The sequence below is a fragment of the Piliocolobus tephrosceles genome, chromosome 1, assembly GCF_002776525.5.
Source record: "Piliocolobus tephrosceles isolate RC106 chromosome 1, ASM277652v3, whole genome shotgun sequence".
NCBI classification, from domain to species: Eukaryota; Metazoa; Chordata; class Mammalia; order Primates; family Cercopithecidae; genus Piliocolobus; species Piliocolobus tephrosceles.
In genome coordinates this window covers 29,027,233-29,051,007 of record NC_045434.1, presented here as the reverse complement: position 1 = coordinate 29,051,007, position 23,775 = coordinate 29,027,233, and the positions used below count along the sequence as shown (strand labels likewise).

The 23,775-nt window shown below is 36.1% G+C and overlaps 1 protein-coding gene across 3 annotated transcripts in view; it reads right to left on the bottom strand.

The window, feature by feature from the left end:
* The window catches only part of DNM3 (dynamin 3), a 566,202-nt gene that overhangs the window by 3,515 nt on the left and 538,912 nt on the right, over positions 1-23,775 (bottom strand). For 2 of the 3 annotated variants that reach the window (XM_023207165.1, XM_023207166.1), the window contains one exon: positions 1,909-6,849. The exons of the other annotated variant lie outside the window; for it this stretch is intronic. In XM_023207165.1, the coding sequence (XP_023062933.1) occupies positions 6,780-6,849 (70 nt within the window). In that variant the 3' untranslated portion in view covers positions 1,909-6,779. Of the gene's footprint in view, positions 1-1,908; positions 6,850-23,775 lie in introns of those variants that run through there. 3 annotated transcript variants of the gene reach the window in all.

Sequence of the window (23,775 nt, the reverse complement as noted above, 5' to 3'; positions counted from 1 at the left end):
CCTGAGTAGTACATTTGATTTTATCATCCAACTTTTTGTTAGTGAGAGTCTGTACTGAGGAAATCACACTCGATGGCTTTTCCTCTGGCTTAAAGCCACTGAAGCAGTTTCCTAAGGCATGTGCCTCGGACACTAGTTGTGTAAGATGTTCTATGGTCAAATAAGTCTGAGAAATATGTGTAAACATTACTTTTTTCTTGGAGAGTCACAATGCAGTCTGATTTTAAGGCTTCTGTGAAGTCTTTCAGTAAAGAAACATTTGATTTTTAGTCATTATTTCTCAAGCATATTTGGCCAAAAAATGCTTGGTGTATGTGTATGTAAAACTTATTAAGATCTCATGGAATGCACTTTGAGAAATTTCGAATTAAGGTTTTAGTTTTAGCCAATATCTCTTGTATGTATTCTAATTATTAGGCTGCCAAAATGTAAAAGAACATTAGTAACAGGTCTGAAAAGTGGCTATGCCAGGTGTGGGTTGAAGTGCTTAGAAGCAAAGTATGAGGTCAATCTAACCCAAATACCAAACATGTTTCTCAATATGAAATTTAAAGGTTCCATCAGAAAAACAAAAATCTTGGAAACAGATTGAGCATATGTTTACACCATTGCCAGAGCTATTTAAAACACAAATGAAAAATTGTCAAATAGTTACAATAAGTTTGTTCGTTTTTGGAAATTATCTTTAGAAACTATTCTGAATATATTATTAACACACTTCAAAATCATGCAGTTAAAACAAACAAACAGAACACAAGTACACAGCATGATTCTCATCCAGAATCTTTCTTCCAGTAAGAAGCTTCCTTTGAAGGTATAGATGTTCCACTCATGGAAGATGTATAGATATGAGAAAGAAATTCCACAGGAAACAGTAAATTAACACAACAATCTGTCCAGTTCATTTTTTCACAATGAGCATGCCCTGATCACAGAAAGAAAATAAACCAACATCTCTCTCCTCCTATCCCCTTTTGTCTTCTGTATTTAGATGGCACACTCTGGGAATATGTCAATTGATAAGGGACTTGTCATCAAAACTCTTTAATAATAGAGAGTCTTCCTCTATTCTCTGGAAACTCAAAATTAGGACAAAGTTGTGTCATTCTTTCATTTTCTGAATACATTCTCTTAAAACTGGGGAAACTGGACCGGGCGCGGTGGCTCACGCCTAAATCCCAGCACTTTGGGAGGCCGAGGTGGGCGGATCATGAGGTCAAGAGATCGAGACCATTCTGGCTAACAAGGTGAAACCCCCTCTCTACTAAAAATACAAACAATTAGCCGGGCGTGGTGGCGGGCGCCTGTAGTCCCAGCTACTGGGAGGCTGAGGCAGGAGAATGGCGTGAACGAGGGAGGCGGAGCTTGCAGTGAGCCGAGATCGCCCCACTGCACTCCAGCCTAGGCGACAGACTGAGACTCGGCAAATTCTCCTCTATGCCCAGTGAACAAATAACAGAGGCTAATTGTTGGGTCAGACACTCAAATATTTGCTATAAGAAATGCCTACTGTGGACCTAACATTTGGGCACACCATCTTTCCTCCTTCCACTTCCCAGAACTTTTAAAATAAATGCTTCATTTTCAGCAGCAAAATGTCATGGTGCTTCTTGGCAACTGTCACATCATACCCTCCCGCTAAGGTTTGTGTTCTTCAATCTATTCCAATAATGACATCAAATCAGAAACACAATGTCTCCCACTCTCCTGCCTTTGATTTATCCAATTTGTTCCCTTTAACAATCCCATCTTTCTTCAAGTTAATGACAGAAACACAAAATGCTATCATTCTTTACTTTGTTAACTCTGGGACAGTTTAATCAAAAGAGCTATGAGTATTTAGAAGTCTCAGGTATTACTGAAATGCATAGCCATGATTCAAATATATACAAGAATGAGGAAAAGGGGTCCTTCAAATGTTATAATTTATTTCAGCTTCAGAAATACAGCTTCACATTTTCACAATAGATACATGTGACCTTCAAGAATGATACAGGCTTTGAGCTTTTTCTTCAAAAATTCCATTCTAAGAGTCCATATATCAGCATTAAGAAATCCTGAAAGTGCCAAGAAGACAGTGGAAAGTATCCGGCTCATGTTAATTAAAGAATCAACAGAGAAGACAAGATTTTGCTTCTGTATATTCCTTCTTCAAAAAAAGCAAAAGAAAAATTTGACCCAAAAAAGGGAAAGTAAAATTAGACAAGCAAGCAAAACAAAGGCTGTTACATAGGAAATAAAACACAAATCAAGTAATAGTGGTGGAATTACTGGTTGGGGGGAATAATTTTTAACAAACTGGTAGCAGACAAGGCAAGAGGTTACAGTAATTTTTGTCATAATTTTAAAACATTTCACAATGAGCAAAGTTTAAGGAATTCAAGAGTAAAAATTAAAAAGAGATTAATGACTTGAGCTAAGCCATGTGTGAAACTTCCGAACAGAGGTGAAAAGTCTCACCAATATACCAGTATGAACAGGTCTTAAGACAAGCACTCCTCATTGAGTTTCCTCTCTCTTGCTCTCACACATATACACACTCTTACATATATACAAAGACACACATACACAAATAGCAGTGCATATATCACATATGCTTCAAAAATATTCTTAAAGTTTCACCTACACAGCACCACATAATTTTAAACATACCAATTAGATAGGATGAGTAAGAGTATCTAGAAGACACATTTGAGCTTTTTAGAACGTATAATGAGTGATCTGGTGAACTAATAATCATTTCTCCAAAATCATCTAGATTCATTTACATTAAACTCTGAGCTCACAGCTAGTAGTCTTCTAATTGAAATGATACAAAACTCATGGCTTCAGACTCATACACTATCTTCTTTCATGAGTTCAACAGTTAGAGACCTATTAGGCTTTATTCTTCATTCTGAGGAGATTCCTGTTACTTTCAAATAATTACGCCATTTGCCAAATGAAAAATGTTTACCTGAAAAAGGGGATGACCTACCTTCAAGGTGTTAGAGAGCTTCTCCCTTCTATTTTCAGCAAATTTACTCAGAAAAATCCACTACTTTAATGTTGCTGTGTCCCTTTATTTTTTTTACTTCTACCACAGAGGAAAAATGACTATGTATATCAACTTAGCTTTTTAAGATTCAGCTCAGCAACCCAAAAATAATTTATAATTCCAATTAGAGATCTTAAAGATAGGTCTCCAGATTTTACTTGTTCCCCAAAAATATTGTCAAAGGTAATTCCTTCTTAGATAGAAGTGCTGTGGATTCAGATACAAATGTCTATGGACATAACCATGTTGCCATGGTAATTATGAGCTTTATACCTCTCAAAATGACAACAACCTGGAGTTAGAAAATGTTGTATCCCTCATATACGTTATGAGAAACAAACCATTGTTACCATGTGTTATGGCAGATCATCCAAAGCTATCTGTTGTATTATCACAGTTTAAAAAATATCTGATACTACACATACTAAGTACATGTATACATAGATATTTACAACCATACATATACATATATTTATATATATACACGCAATGCACATACAATCACACTCATGCTTGTGGCATTTTAACGAGTATTTTTAAACCTACCTACTCAAATGGACATAAAATACACATACTTACAGAAACATATTTACTAGGTCCATATCATATACACAGAGACACATGCATAGAAAATGTGTTTGTACACAGAAAACATCAATGTGTATCACATACTGGTATTAGGTCCCATTTCATATTTGAGAATTATGGCTACGAAGTCTATACTAAAAAGTCACAAAATTAATCTATGTGACCACTTTTTACTTCTAAGTCCAGAAGGCTTATAGTTACATCACAGGAACTGGTTTCATTAATATACTTTAGAATAAAGTGAGTTTGTATTAGAACAAATAGGAAATTTGCTAATAAACAGACCCTACTCCTCGTCTATGTTATAAAACACAGCTAAAAGCAATATTCAGACAAGTAACCTTGGTAGTTTTTTTTAGAAATGCAATATACTTGTTCTGAATCAATACTATTTCAATAATCTGTCCATAATTGAGTGAATGGTTATTTTAATTAGTCATTATGCATGCAAGATTTAGCATGTGACAATAAAACTATATTTACCTATCAAATAAACATTTATAGTTTATTTTCCCAAATCCTAAAAACACTGATTTTTTAAATTATGCTAGACATGATAGAGCTACATCTATTGTGTTTACAATATCAGAGCAATCAGTTAAGAGGAAATTACACAAAAGATTAGAAATGATATGGGAAACAGAAAGCTCATTAAGCTACATTCCCATCTTAAGGCCTGGTGTGCATGCTGCACCTCAACCTATGCACATCCTAGAGTTTCAGACTTCATTCAACATTGGCATCTCCTTTTAGCAGAATACAAACCCTTTGGGAAATGAGATTCATACTAATAATATGACATAGCACTGTAGCAAATTAAAATTCTCCAGTGTCACTGCTGAAATTCTAGGGTAGGCTGGGTACTATTAGAAATAACTTAGGAGTAAAGAACAAAAATGTACCCACAAAGGTAGACAATTGGGGCAGTGCAACTGTGGGACTATAATCTAAAAGCAAATGCCAAAGATGACAAATGCCATTGTTTATTACCGCCTAAGATCAGTGGAAGGAAAATTGGAAAAAAAAATCTCCAATTTTTTTTTTTGACATGGTTTGTGCTGATCTAAGAACACACCAGTGGTTATTCACAATATTTTCCTTTAACAGAAGGAAAATTTTGAAATACAGCAAAACACAAAACCACATTTAGCACAAAGCCAAACCCTGAAGTATATAATCTGTTAGCTGCCTATTTTAGAGAATTCAAAGGAAGAAGCAAAGGGAATCCTAAAAACAAGAAGTTTTATAAAAATATCTCACTGAAGATTATTTGTTTTACTATGGATGTTTGCTTAACATTTTTTCCATTTAGCTGAGACACTGTTTTTAAAATGCAGTATGTATCTCGCACATTGGTTCCATTCACAAAGAGTTAACTTGTTTTCCCCAGTTTGGGGTTTGGGGTGAGATACGAGAGGATTTAGGATTGTGATATTTTTATACAATCACTTGTAACCTTAAAAGTTGAAATGACCTTTAGGTAAATCTTGTATTTTGTGATTTTTACCAATTATAAATGGGCTAGCTGTAAGCCTTTAGAAGAAGGTCAATACAACACCACTCAACACGGCAAGTTCTCTTTTTAATAATGGTTAAAAGTTTTTACTTTATACTTTATGAGTATCTGCTCTGGGTATAAACTACACAGGAAATGAAAGTTAAGTTAACATACAAATCATGTTTGCTACTTTCAAAGGGAGACATTTCAGTTGGTGAAACCTGATTTACTTCTGTAGAATATGAAATAGTGTCATGGGACACCCCTACTCAGTGAATACTTGCTCTGCTGTCTGGGAACAGTTAGCACACAAAAATTCCAGTTGGCTTCTGGCTGTTTCCTACATGTGAATCATCTGGTCCTAGGTAGTCCAAAACTTAGCCTCAATACTGAACTATTAACCCCCAGGCTAAACTGTTCTGGTAAATTTTAGAAATCTTAAGAAATTGCAAATTTGCTTTAGATTTCAATGTTTCAATACCCTTTTCTGGAGTGACCTGGATAGGGACTCTTTGAAATACTACAACTGTAAAAGTGTGAGCTCTGCTCTTATCCCATGTCATCTTCTACTGACTTCATTTCAGGAACCATTCTTTAAATGTGATTATCCTATAGCCTCAAGATTTATTAAGAAAGCCTATAATGGATACAAAGTTACACTGAACCTGTTTCAAAGGTAGGATAAATTCTTACATATCAGGATTACAAATTAGCATGTAAAGAGTGATTTTTTTTCTCCAACCAAAATAATAATAGTAAAACTGGAGTTAGTATCAAAGTGTAGTTAGCTATGCCAAAAATTAGAGCAAATAGAAAAGTAAACATTATCCATGTCAGCCTTCAATATAACCCACCATGAGGTTAATATAAGTAAAGAAAAAAATTACATTTTTCCCAACACTTCTAGAGATGTGATATTTTGCTTCTTCCTTGAACTCTGAAACTAATTAGCCAAATTTATTGACTGATTAACAAAAAAAGAAGCTTTTATTCACTGTTGCATATGCTTCTAGCATGAAGCAAAACACATTGGAATGAGGAGAAGCTCTTCAGAGCAAATAGTGCAGACTTTTCCTTTGCAAACTACCTCGTGCTTCTGGAAAAGTTTATTCTTAAGGAGTCCTAATTTAAAAAAATCACTTCCTAGCAGTCTTATGACATAAAAAGGAAGAAAAGAGGAGCTAAATAGGCAATTATGGAGTAGGTAGTAGCATTCAAGGTAGACAACAGAATTACTCTCATCCTAAACAGAATGTGGGAAAAGAAATATATATGGCTTAGGTCTAAGCCCACTATCTCATATTTGAATAATTATATTTAATGAGCTACCTGGTAGATAGCCTAGAAAACTTGTCCAAAGCAATTTCAAATATATGCCATGGTAGGCAAATGATCCCCAAAGTATAGGGCTGCTATACAAACCTACCTTGGTCAGCACAACATATAAAGCCGCTAAAGGTCAGCAGTTTTCGCGTCAAACCCCAAAGATTTGACGTACCATGAGCAATGAAGATGAGTGATGAACGCATTAGTAAAACTGGTTACTTGCCTACTGATGTCCACACATGCGACTACTCATGATTTACTGCAATGGTAATCAAATATGTTGCTTTCGCATAATTCATTAGTGATTAATTGCCATGGCAGACACTTCATTTAGTCTAACAGGGAGGATTCTAGTGGGCGGATTATAGTGGGACGAGTTGGTGATGGGGGTGGTCTCCGGCTAGAAAGAGAGAAAGAGAAAGGTAAAGAAACAAGTAGAATATCTAGTAGAACATGGTTCCAAGGACACTGAGAAAGAGCCATTACACACATGCTCATGCACATACAGGCCAGCAGAAGTGGTTACGATCTGTAATGATTTTAACATTGTCACCTTTCATTTATCTAGTAGTTTTAATGAAAATTACGTATTTTTTCATATGCAAATCTTTCTCAAAACTGAAGTCATTCCTTCCAATACTAATAAGAAATATGAAACTATTTGAAAGCCATCTGAAACATACTGCACATATCTTAGCCAATATAATATAATAATTACATAGAATGAACTCAGGAACTAATAAAGTATATTGTTTCAGACAATGATGGTTTTTGAATTTTTATTTCTCACATATAACTTTCCTCTTTCTTTCAGGATATTAATTATCACTTCTCATTGCCTTTATAACTTTCTCCAGTTTGTTCTATATTATACTTGTAATTTGCAGAGCACTAAAAATCAGAAAAGCAAGGCTTTAGAGTTCTCTGTAGCAAGTGTAAATAGGCTTAGTGTGAGTGCCTGTTTAAATTGCAGGAGCTCTAGTTCCTATTTTGGGTCTTAAAGATTTTAGTATTAGTAATAGTAGTATTACTCACTTTCTAGTTGGCAGTGATGTTTCTGGTAGCTGAGTTTACTGAGCAAACATACTTGAGATAATGAAATATTACTGTATTTGAGAGTCTCAACATTACTAAGTAATATTATTTATTACTTATTATTATATTATTTATTCCTCAAGCTTCTACATTTATTTACTCAATATATTAATAAGTTTTTTAGTGTATTTGTGTACTTGACTTCATATATGGTATCTTGGGTAGTCATTTTATATCCCCACAAATTTGACAAAGTCTGTAAATTGAAATGTTTCTTTTTGATAAAACTCTGCAACTGATTTTTTCAGAAAGACTCCTTCTGGAATTATAGTCATAAAATTTTCTTCTGTATTAGAAACTCTAAATTGATCAAATTGAATGTCCTTTCTTAGGTATGAAGAAGTAAAGTTAGAAAAATATAAGAAAGCAATTATGAAATGTTGATGAGAAATCATGGAACTATAAAATTAAATTACACGGTCAAGGAAAAATCAAAGCAGAAGAGATATTGTTGATTAATGGTGAAAACATTAACTATTTAGGCACAAACTCATAGATATTAGTAGAGTTCCTTTTACCTCATGCACTTGAAAAATGTTTAAGAGGCTTTAAAGGAAATCTTTCTTTAGGGAGGGGCAAAGCACTGGAATTACAGGTGTGAGCCATGGTACCCAGCCTTTTCATTTAAAATGGCCATATATGTGTAACTTATATCCTGAATCTTGAATCTGCATAATTTTCGTCTTTGATATGAAGTTTCTGAAGGCCACAGGTCACACCCACTTAACTTGTTTCATACATGTAATTACATTCTCAATGTCATTTTGGTCATCTTCTGAGACTACTAATTAATCATTCAGGACTTACTTCAGTGAAGTCTTCTCTGACCTGCGTTCTCCTCTCCTGATACAGTTGTTCATATAGTATCTCAACAAATCTCTATTATTAGTCATCACACTGAACTCTAATTAGGCTTATATGTTATCTTCACTGATTAGAAATGAGCTGTGTCTTAATCATCTTCATGTAACTGCAGTATCTAGTTCACTGCTTGTCATTCAGTCACTGAATGTTTGATAACTGAATGAATGAAAGTTCCTCCTAGAATCAAGAAATAACTAATGAATGTTTGTGATATCCATTGGTCTTATAAATACAAGGATATTTGTGGGTAAATCATGGCCATAGCAAAAAAAAAAAAAAAAAAAAAAGTAGCTAAAGTGACATGTAGGATTGATATCCTTGGTGACTCTAAAGTATCTGACTGCTCAGTTCTTTAGTAGATATTTGGAATAAATACCAAATAATAAGCCCCCTGCCCTCAGGGAATTTGACAAATAATCATGTAACCTATGGAAATGTATTCTTAGCAATTAACCAGCTGGCTGGTGGGAGGAGAGAAATGGCCAGAATTTGAACTTTAAGGAGGAAAATTCTACCAGAAGTTTTGATAATGGAATTAATTAGGGGATTTCATTAAATAAAAAGTTGATTTTAGACTACAAATTCAGTGAGAAGTAGGATACAGCATGGCATGATGGATTGGAAATCGTTTCATGAATATGTGATAGCTTGTATCAAGGCTTGTAGCCAAGAGAGAAAGGAATGAAACTGACTTCTCTTTTGATGCTTTTGTTCTTGGCTTAACTGTTATTCCTCAGTCCTTCTGGACCATCCCATAATTTTCCCCACTTCCTCTGCCTTCCTCTATTACTTCATGTTTGTGTCTCTCATAGCAAGTAACCCTGCTTTTGATTATGTATTTATTTACTAGATTATTACCAGTGCCCCCCAAACAGATTCAAAATTCCTTGAGAAAAGAGACCACATATTTTGCATTTATTATATATATTCAGCATTTGGTACAATGTGATTAGAAGGCAGTGGTTAAGTATTTGTTGAATAATGGACAAATAAAGAAATGACTGAAAAGTGCCTAAACAAGACGTTTAACTAGGCTAGAGTTTAGGCTAGATCAAGGTGAATAGGTCTAGTGAGGCCAAGGATGCTACACTTTTAAGGCATTTGTCAGAAGCTTATGTTTGGGGTACTATGTTTACATAGAAAGAGTCCTGGATCAGAAGTTAGAAAATGTGGATTCTAGCTCCAGTTGCCAAGTTGTGCAATCAGACTAGATGATCTATGTCAGGACTTACAGTTATATATTGCAGAGATTATTTATTGAGCATCTAATATGTGGACTGCCTCATGCTACATGACTTTAAAGAGCTCAGCATCTATTCAGAATGGAAGATGAGTGGAATAAAACAAATATGCAAGTAGCTTTGTTATAGTACTCCATTTTAAGTGGAAAAATGGGGCAAAATTTTATAATTCGGAGTCTGAGAATACATTCTGGGAAGTCTGAAAATACAATAATGTGGTCAAAGTAATGGCAAACATGATTGTAACTGCTGCATATAAAACTTGGAAGTAAGGGAATGTAGGTCTATAATGAGTGAAACTGGAACTTAAATGATGGCGACTGCGGGGAAGAATTCAATGGTGTGGATAGAGAATAGAAAGACTTAAGTACTCTTATGGCACAGTAAATTCTCATTAATATCTGCTTTCATCCTTGGACCATGTGGCTGGGACAAGAGGACAATAGTAGTAGGCAGTTGCAGAAAGAAGTCAGGACAGGAGATGAGGAGAACGTATGGTTCTGCTATGTGCCAGGTCTATTGTTAGTCTTATTCACTACCATATCCCATAACTTAGCATGGCCTGTGGTTCATAGTATTGTTTTTTTCCCAAATCAGTCATTCAATCAGGATAGCTTATTCATTATGAGCTCTTTAAGGATGTCCCTAGGGACATGCATTCAATAGTCACTGCATAGCTAAATGGTGAATTAATAATTAAAAGAATAAAAGATAAAATGTTCATGTTCTCTCAAAGTAACTATGATATCTTGGAAATATGCCTAGTTTCAGTTAAAGGAACCCATATATGTACTTAGTAATTAAAAATCCTAAAGAGCTCCTCACTAACCCTTGTAGAAGAAATAAGCATTTTATTTATTTTTTTCTAAAACAGTAACAACAAAAATCTGTATATACAACTCTACTAGAAAGCAATTCAGGGTGAATTTTCTTAATATGCAATGCTAAGATGTTTGCCAACTTCAACACCAGAAAACATTTAAAGTTTACTGTTAAAGTTCATTTCATTGGTCCAGCTTCTAACCATTCAAAGAGTTTCCAAAGACATTCACCTCACAAGACAGTTTGTTTTGGGGAAAGCAAAGTTATTGTTTTGTACTACATTTTCCTCAGTTGCTTTGTTTAGTGATGAGCTTCATTAAGTAAGGCATTATATTGAAATGGAGCATCTTGTATCACTTAGTATTTATTGAAACACTGTGTTGTATGTGGGCGGTTTATGGTTACATAGAAGAGCCAAATTTCTTCTTTCAAATCAAAGGGAAAGATGTAATACTTGAAGTTGTATTTGTAGCTGCAGGGACGGACTGTTTGCAGTATTGCGGACAATGACAAATTTTGTAAGAAGGTCAAATGCTCATGCAGGGTGGGTGGCATTGTGGGGGAGAAACTGGCTTTACCGATAAGAGAGAAGAATGCATCATTGTTTTCTTGCCTTATTTTATTGTCTTTTAAGAATAGAAGAACTAAAATTTCATCTGCTCTTCTTTGGATTAGCTGGTCCTGAGTGTTCATGATAAGAGGGCCATTTTAACAGGAGTTAAGGGAGACCTCAATAGGGCAAACTGCTTTGGTGTATCAGTTTGTGGGGTGGGTGTGAAAACCACCTTTCCTCTAGCTTCTTGCCTCCAGCTAGCATAATACTGATTTGTGAAATGGATTGGTCTTTCTGTCCCTGCCCTTATTTCTCCTTAGGATGGGAAGCAGGAATTATCTGACTGGTAAATGTGTAAGCCAGAATGGGCCTATGTAGCTCAGTCTTCTTCCGTTCCTATGCTTGCACTAAGATCTCATGACTTCCAGTGCAGAATTCTTTCTATTGGGCATTTAGATTGACATGCTCTAGGCAATGGTTCTCAAATTGGACCTTGCATCAGAATTCCCTGGAAGCCTTGTTAAAACACAGGTTGCTGGGTGCCAATGGGGTAGGATATTTCTAACAAGTTCCCAGATGCTGCTGGTCCTGGGATTATGCTTTGAAACCACTGCTCAGTAAAAAAAAGATTTTTACTTTGCTTTATTAGCAATTCAATTTACTTGCCAGGTAAAGTAAAAACAAAAAGAGAAAGTGCTGGAAAATCTTAAGAAGGATGAAGAAATATTGTAGAAACACTTTGATACCTTTGGGAATTAGACTTAAGCACGGGTGAAAGCAGTTTTAGCCTTATGTTGTAAAGACCAAGATACTGTACTATAGTGTTTGTTGTTGTTGTTGTTAGTCATTACCAGAAGAATAACTACTACTTGCTTAGAGAAGCTTGTATTTGCTTATGAAAATAAATAGAAAGTAAGCATCTCTAAATGTGCATTCCAAATTCTAATCTTTGGAGAGGGTAGGATTGAAGTCCAACATAATTAGTTAGGTGGACCCAAATTAAAAGAAAGGCTTCAAAAAGATATATGAAGACTGACATTTTTAGAGAAGATATCTGCTTAAAAGGGCAGTTATTTGCATTAAAAGGATATGCAATAGCTTCTTTTACACTGCAAGTTTTACTTATAAATTATAATTGAAAGTTTAAAATATAACTCTCAAAATTCAGTTTACATACATCTAGGATCAAGGGAGAGTTATACATCCCAAGTTTCCAAGGGCCACTAGAATCTGATATCAACTTGCCTACCATTTTTTAACTTATTTATGATTTAAAAAATGAAGGGTTTTATCTACAAAAACCATTTTCTGTGTTTTTAGAAATTGAAATGCTTTACTTCTCAATGACCCTCTTGAATCATTTAATGCTTGCATCTTTTTTTTTTTTTTTAAGTTTTAGGTGTGCATGCATATCTTATCATCTGAACAATATTCAAAACCTCCTATGAACCGAGATTACTCCTACACCTCTTGCAGCTTTCCATAGCACCCGCTGAGGGCAGTGTCCCAAGTGGTAGATCAATGAGTGTGAATGGGCCCAAAGATAAATTGGGTCGGAGCACACCTCTAGGTAAAATGGAAGGCAGCTATGATGAAGGACCCCTACTTATTCTTGTGAATGTCTGCTCTAAGAGAACAAATTTTGGGACATTGTATTTTAAATTTCAGCAATGTATTTGCATTCTACTTCTTATTTTGGGCATTTATTTAACAAATGGGTTTTACATATCTAGAAGGTATGAGGCTAAAGTCAGAAAAATGCTGTAACAGTCATGATTTTGTCCACATGGAAGATAATATTTTATAATTTACTGTAAGAAATACTATAGGGTGCTATTCAGCATATTTTTGGAATTTTTGGCTTTAGTAACAGAATGAGCCAATACTATACAAGAATAGTTTACAGTAGATGCTGGAAAGAACACAGAACTTGGAACCCACTTAAAGGATTTAAGGAATTCTCTAATATGATTATTGCTGTATATTAGAGCCAACATTTCTTTCCCCTGTGAAAATGAACCCATGATTTTATAATGTATGTCATTGGGAAAATATGAATCAATTCATGGAATTTGAAATCAGAACATAGGGAGAAAAATAGTTCACAATTTTTTGATGATACAAACATACAATTTTTTGATGAAGATAATATCCTGTATAAATTAGCCTCTGAAATAAATGGTAATATAATCTGCTTTGTCACACTTTCTTTACATTGTCCTACATATCTGACTTGGACTTCACCCCTAGGTATGGTGCCTAATAGAACCACTTCTGTGGTTGTGGCAAAAAAGCATCTTAAAGGATGATTTACCCACATTAACTCTGCTCAGGTTTATGATTTATAGAAAGAATTTTACAACATTCACTCAGGCAAGCTTTTCAATATAATAGAACAAGAAAGTATGTTTAAATTGGTTTTTAAAATAAGTATCGGGCTTGTTCCAAAATAGACTTGATTGAGGCTTGCAAGTCAATTCCTTTTATATTCCTTCATCCCCTCAGTAAGCCCTACTTATGTGCTAGGTACTGTGTTAAGAGGTAGAGACAGAAATAAAGACAGTCACTGCCCAGAAGAAGTTTCTTGTTGAGATGGAGAGAGACAAGTTAACATGACCACAGTAGGATTATGATAAAATAGTTGCTTCGGGAGTTTCAGAAACACCTGGAGTCCTAGCTTAGAGTTGGAAGGAGGATGAGAGGTTGGAAGGACTTCCAGAAAGCAGAGAAAGTTAAGGGGACTAGCATTCCAGGAGCAGAAAAGGTATGTGCAAAGGAAAGAAAGCCAGAAAGTACTGAAGTTTGAGAAATCAAGGATTGTCTTATTCTTTATCACAAATACCAAATGACTTCCTTTGTCCTGAGTCCTAATAAAGTCATGAGACAGGTAACACAGAGGATTTTTAGTTGTATTAAAATATGATTTCTAAAAAGCATTACTTTCGAGATTAACTTTTAAGTATTTTGGCCTTTGTACTATATCGTTGAGAAGATAAACTGGGGGGAGGAAAGAGCTAAAAGAAACAAAGAAACACAGAGCAGCAGAAGGCAAGAGGGATACAGTGTGAGAAAGCATGCAGAAAAAGGAAGTGGTTTTATAGAGATTTACAAGTGATTTTGTTTTCCTTTGCTCCTTCCTTCCCTCTTTTTCTCCTTTCCTGCCCCTTCCCTCCTTCCCTCCTTTCTTCCTATCTCCCTTCCATCCCCCCTCCTTTCTCTCTTATTCCTAAAGAGACCTCCAGAAACTTATGTGCTGTAGAAACCTACTCCCACTGATGGTGAATGGGGTAAACCTTTTTCTGATCCGTCTCGTCACTCCCACTTCAGGTACCAGGAGAGGGAGAGGCCAACTGCCACCATTTAGGGGAAGGAGGAGGCAGGAAAGGAGGAGCTGAGAACTAGCTACTGGGAGAGGCAAGTGTCTGCTTCTGAGAAGGAGGAGGAATTCAGGAGGAAGAAGGAAAAAGAAGAAAGGATAGGGAGGAAAAAGGCAACACTTCAAATCTCTATATGACTGTACAATTCATTTCTGCTTTGGGAAGATGGAAAAAACTTTTTGTCGCTTTCTGAGAGACAGCAAGAACCTTTCAAGCATGGGGATGTGACTTGGGGTAACTATGTAACTAGAAATACTGATAGAAAAATAACCTTTCCTATTCCTTTTATTTTTTTTTAACAACAGCAACAAAAAAGAGCATGAGGAATTTGAAGACTGAGAGATGAGTTGTGTAGCATCAACATTTTCTTTCTGCCTGACCTTAATACCTGATGAATTAAAAGGTCAGTTTTAAGTGCACCACATGATAGGCTCCTGTCACTTCTATTTGCCCCGGTGACAAATATGAAGAAAAAGAATTACCATTTATTAATCATCCCAGTTTTTTTTTTTTTCAATCCAGCAGGAGGAGCTCTAACATGCTTTAGAGCTCAAATTTTAAAAACAAAAATTTTTAAAGCAAACAGAGAAAAACAGAGAGGCATTATGCCTTGCAGGCTGCCATGTCAGTGAACAAATATGTGACTAAGTCCAATTAAATGCTTCGTGAGAAGCCAAGGAAGCCAAGCAATGATACTCGTGGAGACAGAACAGCCCACATTTCCTCCCTTCCACGAGCCTCCTCTTTCTGATGCAGTTAAGATGGGACTGGTCTGCAATATTAGCTCTTACAAAAGCGGGAGCAAAAGGGTGATTTCTGGGCAAGACTAGATGTAATTCTTTTCCTCTGAACATGTCATATTGTTTCTAAATGAGTCTTTGACACTGGCTCAAGAATTTGAAACGCATTTAAAAACAGAATTTTCATTGTTGGTTGAAGGCACTATGAAACTCCTAAAGGTTCCGTTACTTCTACTCAGTGGCTTGTCAGACGCTTTTTTTAAATGAGAGAAATGCTGTGTTTGTAAAAATTGGTGCTAAAAGGGTAAAGAATCATATGTCCCCTGGGCCATGTAAAGAGTCTGCAGAAAGAATTAGTGCTTTCTAACACACACACACATAAACTGGAACACAAAGAATTTACTCAGGAACAGTGAGGAGTATATGAATTTAACAGTTATGGGATTTTTAGGGTAAGCCTTTCCATTTTGGACAGTGTTGTAAGGGCGGAATAGATGAGTAGGCCTATAAGATGATCAGAATTACTTAACATGAAGGAAATTTTCAACCAATCCCTTTTAATCTCTTGCCAACAAGAAGTCAAACTTTTGTTTTACACCTTAATGGTATGCCCACATTTTAAATTTTTATACAAGCTCCTACAGAAACTTTAACTAGACCAATTCAGACCAAAAGTCACTAAATAAAGCTAGTCTAGACGGAAAATCTATGAAAACCATATGTCTTTTAGGCATCTGTCTTACAAAAACTACCATCATCCTGGAGAAATTGTTCACAAAATATGCTTTTAGGAAAACACTGCTGTACTGACCATGGAGGCTGTACTTAAGAAGGCGGCTGAACTTGGAAAGAGTAAAGCCAAAATGTTTATAAATGAAAGGCTCTCATTTTCACATACATCTAACTGCCTGTAAACATTACTGAATGGATGGGCCAAGCAGATATCATTTATCTTACCATTATTCTAGAAGAGATCAAAAAAGTTTACAGTTTTGTTCCTCCTCACTACTACAGAACATTAGACCAGGGGATCTCAAAGCAACCCTGTTCTCACCCACAGAGAACTGTTTTGAATAATGTTGTACGTGGATGAGGCCAATAAACCAGAACATTTTCTTCTGATTATTACCTCATCCTGCTGGCCTGCCAAACACAGCTAGCAGGCAAGTGTTCGATATAAGTAACCAGAGGAAGACTGTTCTGTATAATTGGGTGTAAGGATCATCTGAGAGACAAGGGAGATCAGAAGGACTAGGGTATAGAGGAAGGGTGCAATGACAATGCAGTAAAAAGGAATATTCTAACATCTTGCTTTTCCAATTCAACATTGCTTTCTGAACTGAAGACAATGGTCAGTGCTACCTTCAGTATTCTAGGTACATAATGTTTCACCTTAAAATGCATTTTAATTTTAATAAGTGGTAAGCAATCCACAGAAAAGAAATATAAATGCAAACTTTCATGACAAAAATAACATTCTAACTGAAAACTGTGAAGAGCAATGGAGCCTATGAAAGTATTTCTGAACTGCAAAGATTATTTGTAATCCTCTAGAATATTTTACTGAAACTTCTTTCTCTGCAGGAAGGGAGACTTTGGAACAATTCAGTAGCAATAATTATTGGCATGAGTAACTCCATGCGTTTTTCAGTCACCTAGAAGGTTGTGAATGAACAATATACATCAAATAGCCACATATGGCAAAAAAGTCCTAAGTTGGAAGAGGAAAATACCAGGAAAAAAAAAAAAGAAATCTATAAGATGTAATCAATTATACATCAAAGTTTTAAGCAAACACCAGAAACACTCTTTCAATGTGTTATTCAAAGATGTTGTGCTTTAAAATCAATTTTCAATGTAAGTATGAGTTTTCAGGCATTAATTATTAAGATAGTGATGGAGTAATTTAGAGTGTTTGAAATATTAAAATGAATCAAGCAATTATATCAATATCCCTCATTAAAGATTCCAAACTGAACTATAGAACATTGAAGTAAGCTAATCATAGTCTAGTGATGAATCACAGGGGTTTTTCTGGTCCATTCATCTTAGTCCTAAGTGGTACTATCGTTAGAGCTAAAACTGTAAGTCTATTTTCATGCAAATCACATGCAGAGCACAGATTTTATTTTTACTTTAGACCCAGGTATTTGGCGGGAAATTACTACAGTGGTTTTTCTAGTTAACACATTTACTAATGTTTCCTTAATTTTTCCACCCCAACAGGCAATAATTAAGGTGGAATTTGCCTCACATGAAGTTTTATTATTTTAGTTATTAAAATATTTTCCAACACTACCGAGAAGCAAAAAGCAATTCTCGTTGTTTTAAAAAATAAGTAGACATTTTCCTCAGTTTTTATAGCTTTTCCTCAGTGAATGGTTTTATAGTGAGAGTAGTGGGGCAGATTTCTGGTGTAGGCCCTTGAGCATGATACTACTTAAGGGTAGATTTACTTGAGGGAAAAATTTCATTCACTCTTAAAATTGACTTTGAGAATAATCCTAATATAAACTTAAAAAAATGCACATGGTACAGAATGTATCTTACATAAATACCGATTTTTGAGTGGAATAATTTCATTGCAGACTCTCTGGACTGCAAAATGCCTTTAAAAGTCTTTCCTATCTCCTATTCTCATATGAAGTCTCATTCTAGATGAGATATACACTAATCTTTTGAGATAAATGAAATACTGCAAATGAATGTTATATATTTAAGTATACAGACCAACAGTAAATTTAGATAATGTTGCCTCATGAAAATCTGAAACCAAATACTGGTAATATTTACATGATGGAAGCAAGTGGTATATTTGATTGTAAAATAAGACCATTTCCCAAGTCATATTTAAAGCAGCATAATGCCTTCTCATACTGTCTTCTATTCTCTTAGTTTCGAAATTACCATAGAAGCTTAGGGATTCTCCTGTGGTGGTGTATTTAGTTTGTGGCTATCCAGACCTTTAGCTTATTCTCTCTCTTAGTTGGTACATTAGCCCTTCTACCAAAGAAGCAGGGAAGGAATGGAGCTTATTTCTAAATTTCATATTAACTTGCACATTTAAGAAGAGTACTTATACCTTTTCCTGTTTTCTAATGTTTAAATTAATTCCCAATAGGAGAAAAAGTTGACTTTATGAACATTTGGAACTTTACATGTCTCTAAGCAACTGAAATTAGGAAGACCCTACCTTGCTATGGATTATGAGTGATTGCAAATTTTGCTACTTGCCATTTTGACTTAACATATTTTCAGATCCTTGGATGGAATGTATTCTTTCTACGATTTACATGAGCTGATAACTTTGACCAGAAAATAGGAGTGGGCATTTCCTAGTGCTTATAGGAATAGTTAAAAAATAATTCAAGAAATTAGAGTATTTGCTATTTGTGGTTTTGCCTATGGTGTGGTTGTGATGCCTGAAAAGGAGCCACAGGGCAAAAAGTGCCATGAGGAGACTGCCCAAATACCTAGTGGCTTTAGACTTTTTGCCTTGTGTAGGAGTTCTTTCTTGATCAGAGTTGCCATGGGATCTAAACTTGATGTAAATACTTAAATAATGTGGCATCAATGCACATGTAAATTCTATCAAATCTAATGCCTTTCAACAGTGCCCTCCCATCCCCCACGTTTAACATATTGGCTACACCAAAAGTGTAATAGTTTTTTGGCAACAGCATTCGGTAAGCCAGATGGATTTAATTTGGCAACTTAAGGGTGTAAATATGTGTTTAGATTCAGAGGTTCCCCCAGACAACACTTAACAATACATTGGCAATAGTAAGCTAAAGGATTTCAATGTCGAGTGTTTTAAAATTCTACCTTTGAGCAGCAATAAAGTTATGACAGGCAGGCAGAAGCCATCAAACCATCAGCTAAATCCTCAATGTTTTTCTTATATTGCTGGAGGTATGCATTTAAGGCACGTAACTGAGTGAAAGATGCAGCATTTACAATTTCATTTTTAATTTCCTGGCTCTTATCGGCTAAAGCAACTCTAGTAAACATTATTTAAATTTTGCTTCTAGGCCTGGTGCGGTGGCTCATGGTTGTAATCCGAGCACTTTGGGAGGGTGAGTTGGATCACCTGAGGTCAGGAGTTCGAGACCAACCTGGACAACATGGTGAAACCCCATCTCTACTCAAAATACAAAAATTAGCTGAACATAATGGTGCATGCCTGTAATCCCAGCTACTCAGGAGGCTGAAGTGGGAGAATCACTTGAACCCAGGAGGCAGGGGCTGCAGTGAGCCGAGATCACGCCACTGCACTCCAGCCTGGGTGATAGAGACTCCGCCTCAAAAAAAAAAAAAAATGCTTCTAACCTTTCACAGAAAGAAGGAAGAAGCCCCCAGGAGTCCTTTCTTCTAATTTGTTGCTTGGATAAAATTTAGAGGTGAAAGAGCTATGAACAATGTCACACCATGAATCATTGAAGTCGTTAAAAACATACCATCTAACAAGAACTGTCTGAATGTGAAGGTTTCCCTGTAAAAATCATTCTTTTCTTACAATGAGGGAAACAAAAAAGTGCAGTGATGAAATAGAAGTACTAGCTTCTGTGTCATCTACAAGTCTAACTGCTTACACTGGGCAAAACTTTTTTTTAACCCCCTTTCTTTCAGCTAACATTAACTTGTATATAAGAACATTCAGCAGATTCCAACTGGTGACAATTTGCTGCTGACTGGTCACAGGAAGAATAATAACCCTTTACTGTGCATTTTTCACTGGCCAGTGGCTTCTCTGCCAGACTCCTGTCTTGGCTGTTTTCCTCTGTCAGTCAGGTGAAACTCAGGGCAGGGCTGGGTCCCCTGAAACTCAGGAAGGCTTTCCCTGTAATGGGTGAAGCTTCGACAATTTAGAGTCCCAAAGAGAACAATGACAGGGCTATTTGCTATTATTTGTCATGGGATGTGGAGGCAGTTGTGTTTGGTTAGCTTAGTGCCAGTTACCACTGGGCTAACAGCAGCATATTGTTATATTTACTGCTGCCTGTCTGCATTTATGTTACTTGTACTTTGCCTCATGTAGATCCTTTCTTATTTTCCTTTTCCTTTTACCCTCTTACAACATAGGATGTTTGGAAGAGTGAGATAAGGGACACACTGAAAACAGAGAGGCAATCTGAAGGCTACCTTGACACATCTGCAAAGCTCCCAGATTCTGACTTTCACAACACTTGCATTCTGTTTCTGGGCCTCGCCTAAACAGACTGCCAGTCATCCGAACCGTGGCAGGATGGAGATGTTTGTGTAAAGTAGACTCAAGTTTGCAAGACTCAAGAAGGAAACCACCAAACTAATTTTACTTTCACTTAAACTAGATTGAAACCAAGACTTGAAGAATTAAAAACTTTGACATTAACCATTGATTCACTCCAATGAAATAATTGTGTTATAGCCAGAATCATGGTGAAATTGGAATGAGGCTTTGGATGGGATTTTTAATTGAGGGACTTACATTAAATTGGACATTTTCTTTAGTGAACAGCATGTGGCCAAAATTCTATTTTCATGAAAGTATGTTAAGCATCATGACAACTCATATTAAACCTGCAACAAATGATTAACGACATTTAGAGATTTCAAAACAAATGAGATGCCTTAAATATTAAGAATCAAAAGGAACACCTCAAAGTTGTTTCTATTCTTAGTAATTATACTTAAAAAAATCTTTCCTTGCTTTTAAAGCCAGTTGCTAAAAATAAAAACTGTTCCCTGAAAAATCAGAATACCCAATGATAAATTTATGTATTTGTTTTTTAAAGGGGTGAGAAAAATAGAAAGCTCCTGGCTGACATCAGAAGTCACAAGATGAGTTCCTCATTTGTCCAAATGACATTCAGCTGCTAAAAGAAGTCAGCCTTTTAGAGGGCTGTTGAGGAGAGAGTAAGTCAGGAGGTTTTCAGTACATGACTGCAGGGGAATCAGACACAGGCTAGTCACTTAAGTTGCTTAATTGTCCGTGTACCCTTAGCCCACGACTTCAGGGCTCAGCAGCTTCATCCTTCATGGCACCAAACCTTGATATAAGGGATTCAAAGACACACTCATAAGAATCATGAATTTGTCCTTATGCAAAATTTGGGGGACTGGCTAAAAAGCCAAAACAAAACAAGTAGATCTTATCCCTAAGTGAAAGGGACTTTATATTAATTATCAATTATAACAATATATAAAATACGTAAAAGAGATATAGCACTGCAGGTCATCAAGGTCAAACATTTAAAACAAAATTAAACTAAATTATAAGGAGGATTAAATGGCTTTTGTCTTTGTAAAGAAAAGAATGTGTGTGCATTGATTGCCTATGTAGAAGGATTTATAAATCTTTTGGCATGGTCGATTTGTAATAAATTACTGAAAATGTGGGATTACAATGAAATTCTTAAAGTGTGCCACAGAAGTCAAAGAAGCTACCTAAGTCATTGGATGGGCATGAGCGAGACACTCTGGAATCATCTTGATGCTACTTTGGGGCTGCCCTTGCAGGGTGGGATGTCAGCTTCACTAAGGGGCTCACCAGACACTCCTCAAGGGAGCATTCTTTGGTTTCCATGTTGTGTTTATGTCATTTTGATGAGCTGGAGTAAAAGCCAAATCCTTTTGAATGATTTGGTTTTGTCTTTTTAAAGAGACACCATCATACTTGGTGAAAAGGGTGGTCAAAAAAAGTACTTATATTTTTCAACGTTTTTTTTAGCTTGGAATATTGAGTGATGAGGTAAAAAAAAAAAAAAAAAAGTTTCTTCTTCCTTGGTTGGAGACCCTTCCTCCCACCCTTATCCCCTTTTGACCATTGCAAAATAGCTTAGTCCAGGGAAAGGGAAGAAGACAAATGAGTGAAATAATGCCAGAGTTAGTTATTGCCAGGAAAAACATACTCGGACTCAGTTAATTTGTTCTGTTAATGTCAAAGACTGTGATTCCCAATTAACTAATTTTAAGAACCTATATCTGAAAGTAGTTACATCAGCTCTAGAGTTAATGTATGATGAAGATCAGGATCTTCAATTAAGAGAATAGAGACCCTAAAGAGGTGGTGATGTCTGTTTAAGATCATCTTGTTAAGTAAATACACACGGGATTGGATTTTCAAACAGCGTTTAGCCCCTTCACAGAAGTTGAGTGGAGGTGAGAGGGGAGGGGACAATCCAGATATTTTGGCAATAGAAAATGTTCCACAAATCACTGATTTGTGTATACTCAACTTACTAATGACAGAAGCATACATACTAGTGAGTCTCTTTGGAATAGAGATGCTTCTCTAGTTCAAGTGGAATTAATTAAAACAGGCGTGTAGTTTGCAATATTTCCAGCTCCCTCACTGAAAGGCTCCATACACATAAACCAGAACAGCTTGAGCAGCTGAGAAAAGCTGGGCCAAAAATGACTCCACCACCTCTCTCCTTCCACTCCTTTTATACTGGAATGGAAAGATACAATTATATATATATATAAAGCAGAACACTCATGGTTTCTGTACAAATGTAAGTGCTTTGATTACCTTTGAATGGGGTTAACATAAAAGTATATATGCTCTTAAAAGTCAAGATCATAACTTGCTAATGAAGTCATGAATTATCCAGAAGAAAACTATGCACGAGCACATGCTGAATGGCAGAATCTCGTCTCTAAAAGTTCAGTTATTGCCTTTGTAATATTACAGCCCAACAGGGAGCTGGTGGGACACCTTTTGTGCTGTCTTGTCATGTTATAGGTTTCCAGTTTCAGATACAAAAGGAGAAAGAGCCCTTAAGAAAGTAAAAAACTTGAAAAAAAATCAAACTTCCTTCTCTGAAAGCAAAGGGTTGTTTTCCCAGAGATAATGGATAATGGCATTTCAACTTTCTAAGTTTTTGATAGAGAAAATGGAGGCAAATCACAGAGGAGAAATAGAATATACTAAACAAACAGAATAAGGTAAAGTTTCAACAAGCACTTCTCTCAATTTTTTTCTTTCTCTCGTTCTCTCTTCCTTTCTTTTTCTCCTTCTTTCATTTTTTGAAATCTTAAACCCCATTTCTGGCTTGTATTTGGTAGGATTCCTGCTCTGGCTTTTATTAAAAACAGACTTTATGTGGTCAGAACTCTCCATCTAAAGCTGGATTTAACAGGCATGGGGATCCTGACAGAGTCTTTCTTGCTCTCTCTCAGGTGACCACCCTTCCAGCCCCCTTCCCTGGGATTTCCCTCCCAAAGCGCTGAACCAGCACAGAAACTTGAAGGTTCAGCACAAAACAACCAACTCTCCTCTTTTACCCTGTACTCTCATTTCTGTTTTAAATTTGGGACTCTTTGCATGGCCAGATCAAGTAAAGTCTGGTTCTAACTTGAGAGTATTCTAGAAATTTCAAATAAGGCAACTGTCATCCTATAAATTCCCTAATGCAGTCTCATTGAGCCCTGCTGCCCATGCACCGGCCATCCAGCTCGGGCTACTCATTTTCGTTCGGCTGCCTCGTACGTGCGAGCTGGAAAATACCAACGGCAGCTCCACCCTACTTAACAAGTCAGTTTAGCATTCAAAAGTCGATTTTTCTGAAGGGTACTGGCAAGCCAGCTCATCTGAAACCCACAGGTAAAGCAGTCAAGCAAGCAGGCAGAACATGCATGTTCATTCCCGAG